The sequence below is a fragment of the Octodon degus genome, unplaced genomic scaffold (genome assembly GCF_000260255.1).
Source record: "Octodon degus isolate 3935 unplaced genomic scaffold, OctDeg1.0 scaffold00211, whole genome shotgun sequence".
NCBI classification, from domain to species: Eukaryota; Metazoa; Chordata; class Mammalia; order Rodentia; family Octodontidae; genus Octodon; species Octodon degus.
The window spans coordinates 1,373,114-1,378,470 of NW_004524787.1; the positions used below are offsets into that span (position 1 = coordinate 1,373,114).

Consider the following 5,357-nt stretch of genomic DNA (forward strand, 5'->3'; position numbering starts at 1 on the left):
GGGCACATCCCAGGCGGCGCGCGGGGAGGCCGGCCGGGCGGCGGGCTCACCTCTCATTGTCCGCGGCGGAGGTGGCGGCGGCGGCGGCGGCGGCGGCGGCGGCGGCGGCGGCGGCGGCGACTTCTTCCTAGTGCTGCTTGACCCGGTGGGTGGCGACGTGGAGACTGGGGTCACCGGTCGCGACGAAGGGCCCGCTTGGAGGGAACAGACCGAGGCAGACCTGGGGCCCCACGGGGAAGAGAACGACCTGAAGCCTGCGGGCCGCCCTGCGCTGAGCCCCCGCTGCCTGCCCGCGGTCCCAGTCCAGGCCCCGGGCCCCGCCCCAGGCCCCGGCCCAGGCCCCACGGCGGCCTTCTCAGGCACGGTCACTGTCCACAACCAGGATCTGCTTGTGCGCTTTGAGAACGGCGTCCTCACCCTTACCACGCCCCCGCTGCCGGTCTGGGAGCCAGGGGTCGCGCCCTTCCAGCAGGCTGGGGGCCTCATGGCCCCGCCGCCCGGGTTCCCGCACGCGGTGCAGCTAGGTGATTGCCCAGAGCTGCCGCCCGACCTCCTGCTGGCCGAGCCGGCCGAACCTGTGGCAGCCCCTGCGCCAGAGGAGGAGGCTGAGGGCCAGGCCTCGGCCCAGAGCCCCCGCGGGCCCGTGTGCCCCGGCCCGGGCGTGGTGTTCTACCTCTGCCCTGAGCCGCAGTGCGGACAAACTTTTGCCAAGAAGCACCAGCTGAAGGTGCACCTGCTGACTCACAGCAGCAGTCAGGGCCAGCGCCCCTTCAAGTGTCCTCTGGGCGGCTGTGGCTGGACCTTCACGACGTCTTACAAGCTCAAGAGACACCTGCAGTCTCATGACAAACTGCGGCCGTTCAGCTGCCCAGTGGAAGGCTGTGGCAAGAGCTTCACCACCGTGTACAACCTCAAGGCGCACATGAAGGGCCACGAGCAGGAGAACTCCTTCAAATGTGAGGTGTGTGAGGAGAGCTTCCCCACCCAGGCCAAGCTCAGCGCCCACCAACGCAGTCACTTCGAGCCAGAGAGACCCTACCAGTGTGCGTTTTCGGGCTGCAAGAAGACGTTTATCACAGTGAGTGCCCTGTTTTCCCATAACCGCGCCCATTTCAGGGAACAGGAACTCTTCGCCTGCTCTTTCCCTGGCTGCAGCAAACAGTATGACAAGGCTTGCAGGCTAAAAATTCACCTGCGGAGCCACACGGGCGAGAGACCTTTCCTGTGCGACTTTGATGGCTGTGGCTGGAACTTCACCAGCATGTCTAAACTCTTAAGGCACAAAAGGAAGCACGAGGATGACCGGAGGTTCACGTGCCCCGTCGAAGGGTGTGGGAAGTCCTTCACCAGGGCTGAGCATCTGAAAGGCCACAGCATCACCCACCTGGGCACAAAACCTTTTGTGTGTCCTGTGGAAGGCTGCTGTGCCAGGTTCTCCGCCCGAAGTAGTCTCTACATCCACTCCAAGAAACACCTGCAGGATGTGGACACCTGGAAAAGCCGTTGCCCTGTCTCCACCTGTAATAAACTCTTCACATCCAAGCACAGCATGAAGACCCACATGGCCAAGAGACACAACCTGGGTCATGATCTTTTAGCTCAGCTAGAAGCTGCAAATTCCCTTACGCCCAGCAGTGAACTTACCAGCCAGGGACAGAATGATCTCAGTGAGGCAGAGATCGTGTCTCTCTTCTCTGATGTGACTGGCAATGGTTCTGCTGCAGTGCTGGACACAGCGCTGGTGAATTCTGGAATCTTGACTATTGATGTGGCTTCTGTCAGCTCGACTCTGGCAGGGCATCTGCCAGCCAGTAACAGTAATTCCTTAGGGCAGGCTGTGGACCCTCGGGCCTTGATGGCCACCAGTGACCTTCCTCAAAGTGTGGATACCTCTCTCTTTTTTGGCACACCACCCACCGGCCCTCAGCAGAGTCCCTTAGATGTGGACAATGTCTCCAGTGTAAGTGTGGGGCCACTGGGGTCTCTAGGCTCTTTGGCTGTGAAAAACTCCAGACCAGAGCCCCAGCCCCAGGCTTTGACACCCAGCAATAAGCTAACAGTGGATGCAGATGCTCTGACTCCTTCCAGTACCCTCTGTGAAAACAGTGTCTCAGAGCTGCTGACACCAACCAAAGCGGATTGGAATGTACATCCTGACCCTGACTTCTTTGGACAGGAGGAAGAAACCCAGTTTGGTTTCTCCAGTCCAGCAAGAAAGCGCGCTTCTCAGAAAGAAACGGATCTTATCACAGTGACTGGCAGCTCATTCTTGCTATGATCTGACTCTGTTTGCTCCTTGCCATGTGGCTTACTTGTACTACACTCAATTTCGAGGGTACTCGGGACTGAATGCTTATACGCAGTCATTTCCCCTAAAAGGTTTGCAAAACAGCGCATTCCTGGACTACAAGTTTGGAGATTTAAATTCTGATCTTGAGTCTGGGAATGACACATTCTGTGACCCTGAACAAGTCACTTCACCTGTCTGAGCCTTAATTTCTTTATGTATAAAAAGATGTAGCTTGGATTGTTTCCAAGGTCTCTTCAACTTTGTCTGCTTATGTTTCTTTTCTTGAAAAATACTGAGACATTTCATTGATTATATTTTTAAATGATGTTATGTTTTAATGAATATCTGTGTTCTGTGCACCTGAGTTCAATAATTATTATTGCCCAATATGCAGTCATGTTTTAAAGTTTCCTTTGTCGCAAGAATAATAGTTGTACCATTTTTAATATTTATTATCTCAGTCTTACTTTTTTGTGTGTCCGTTCATCTTTCATCTTCCTTGCATTTCATTCATTGAAAAGATTAGTTTATTGTATGTGTCATCCACCACAGCTAAAACCTGGTAAGTTTTTCGTTTTGCAGTATTGCTCACTTTGTTTTATCTTTTCTCAAATTAATAGTTTTAGAGGTTTTATCCGATTGTGAAATTATTTTTATCATATTCCATAAAGTATATTGTGTTCTTTCATGAGGTGCCTGGTAATGTATTCCTTTCTCTTTGCTGTTGTGTTATAAACAGATTTTGGTCAACACATTAATTTGTAATTACATTTGCTTCCACTATTATGAATTCTTATGGAATTACTCATAGTTATGGGAGTAAGAAATGTTCTTTAAGACATTTTAATGGTTTAATAGAAACACTGTTCAGTGTGAAGATATTTTTCTGAAGTAGTAATAAAGCTAACAAGAAAATCTTAGCCAAATCTATGTTGGTTGTTTCCCCTGTTTATCTCCTAACCTCTTTTGTTATAGCAGCTATGTTTAAGAATGGGCATCCCAGTCTTTGATGAGAAACTAACCCAAGTTAAATTTGTGTTTTAGGGAATTGGACCACTAGCATTAAATAATTTAATCGCACTAAGCCACAATTTCCCACCTGATTATTACAGTGAATATACATACTTTATGTACCAGCTTAGTGTTTCTCTGCTCCAATTTACTGCGTAAGAGTAAAAATGTTATGTTTTGGTATATATTGATGATTTATGGTTTTTTTATGAGCAGAATATATTTATTGAGAGAAAGAAAGCTCCTGTCCCGAGAGAGGGACAGGAAGGTGGGGCCCGAGAGGGTAGTTTCCCCCTCCGATGATTTATGTTTTTACCCTCTTGGTCCTTCCTATTTTAAGAGAGAAATTGAGGTAACGTTACCCTATTCATGTACCAAAAATTAAGATTCAGAAGTGGTAGGGTAAAATAGAAAAACAAGTTCTTTTATCGTGATGTTGAATAATTTTCACTTCAAAATTTGTTTTAATTTCAGAAGTGGAAATATTGCCCACATTTTTATCTGCTGCCTCTCATTGGATCTGTTTTTCAATATCTTTGTTCTTTTTTTTGACAGGCTTCTCTTTTTGAAACACTTTTATTGGTGTTTGTGATGCATAGTATCTACATTAAGTTTGGAGAATTGGTATGTACACAAAATCATCATTTTACATCACCCCCTCACTCTCTGCTCTTCCTCCTTCCCCAGACTACATTCTCATCTCCACAATGTCTTATCTCCTTGTGCCTTATCATTTTGTTTTATTTTGCTGTTTAAATTATTTATATTTTGTGTCTCTCATTTTAGAGAAATAATGTAATACTTAATTTTGTGTGGCTGATTTATAACACTTAACATGGTCTCAAGATTATCCATTTTCCTTCAAAAAGGCTTCTCTATGACTGTAAAGCCTGTGTTTCCATAAAAATCTGATAATGGAGTAGAAGAAGTTCTTCTATCTGTGGTTTGTAGAGCTGACTTTCTACAGATTTCCAGTGCTGAAAGAAATAGACCCTGAGTACTACATAAACTTTCTATTAGTTGAGTATAGCATTTTCAGATTGTAGAATATCTTTACAACTTGTATCTTGTTTGTTCTTTAAAGTAAACACTTAAGAAATAGCTTTTGACATACTTGCCGTTTTTCATATTATAATTTGGCCAGCTCATATGCTAACTGAGTTTTGACTGTGACAGATAATTCTATATACAGCTTTAAAGAAGAGGAATTACTTTTACCTTGCTCATCACTCATACAACTTTCATCATTCATTCTTGTATCATAAATTATTGCTATTTTCGACTTTAGTTTCCTTTACCTTCTGCTCACTTTCTCCCTACTCCTCTGTCTCGCATGTACATTCCATTCCTTGGCACACTTTTCTCTTTTTAAAAATTTTGCTTTTTTAATGCATAGATCACTGTCCTATTATTTTTTACATTTTCCTCATTGTACATTTTCTTCTAATGCTGATATCTGTTGTGTATATATTTGGTTCTATGTGTACAGGAAGAAATTATTTTCTTAGTTTAGGTTATCGTATATGTATAATAATATATCATAGAAAAGATTATTTTCTATATTGTTGAAATGAGTAGTAGATTCTGTTTATTTCCATTTTTAAAAAAGTTTTTGCAAAGGAGTTCTTTTAATAATTGCTTATTTGCCCTGCTGTACTAGTCCAGTAGTGTTTACCTGTTATGTCTGTGGACAACAATTATTATAGCACTTTGGAAATGCACTGAAAATTTACTACTATGAAATGTTTCAACATTTTGAATGTCTTAATATATACACACACCTCCACATACATTCATATATATTTTTAAAGTGGTTGTATACATTTAGTGAAAAATAAAATATAGGCATTCTTTTTTATGTCACACAAATGCTAATTGTTTAACAGTTTGCTTTCTTTGCTTTTGGCTTATTCGTAATCATAAAATATATTTCAAAAGTGTTATTCATTAAAGCCTTTTAAATAGGCCATTTTTTCATGTCTCACAAATAAATATGTCAAGGACTGAGATAAATACGCAAGTCACTGGGGCCCAGGGAGACAGCTCAGTAGAATAA

At 44.3% G+C, this 5,357-nt stretch overlaps 1 protein-coding gene across 1 annotated transcript in view; it reads left to right on the top strand.

Moving 5' to 3' along the window:
- Zxdb (zinc finger, X-linked, duplicated B) overlaps window positions 1–4,809 on the top strand; it is a 62,031-nt gene extending 57,222 nt beyond the window's left edge. Inside the window, exon 2 of the mRNA XM_004644819.2 lies at window positions 14–4,809. Coding sequence (XP_004644876.1) covers window positions 14–2,278 — 2,265 coding nt within the window. The 3' untranslated portion in view covers window positions 2,279–4,809. The remainder of the gene's footprint in view (window positions 1–13) is intronic.
- The last annotated feature ends 548 nt before the right edge of the window (window positions 4,810–5,357 follow it).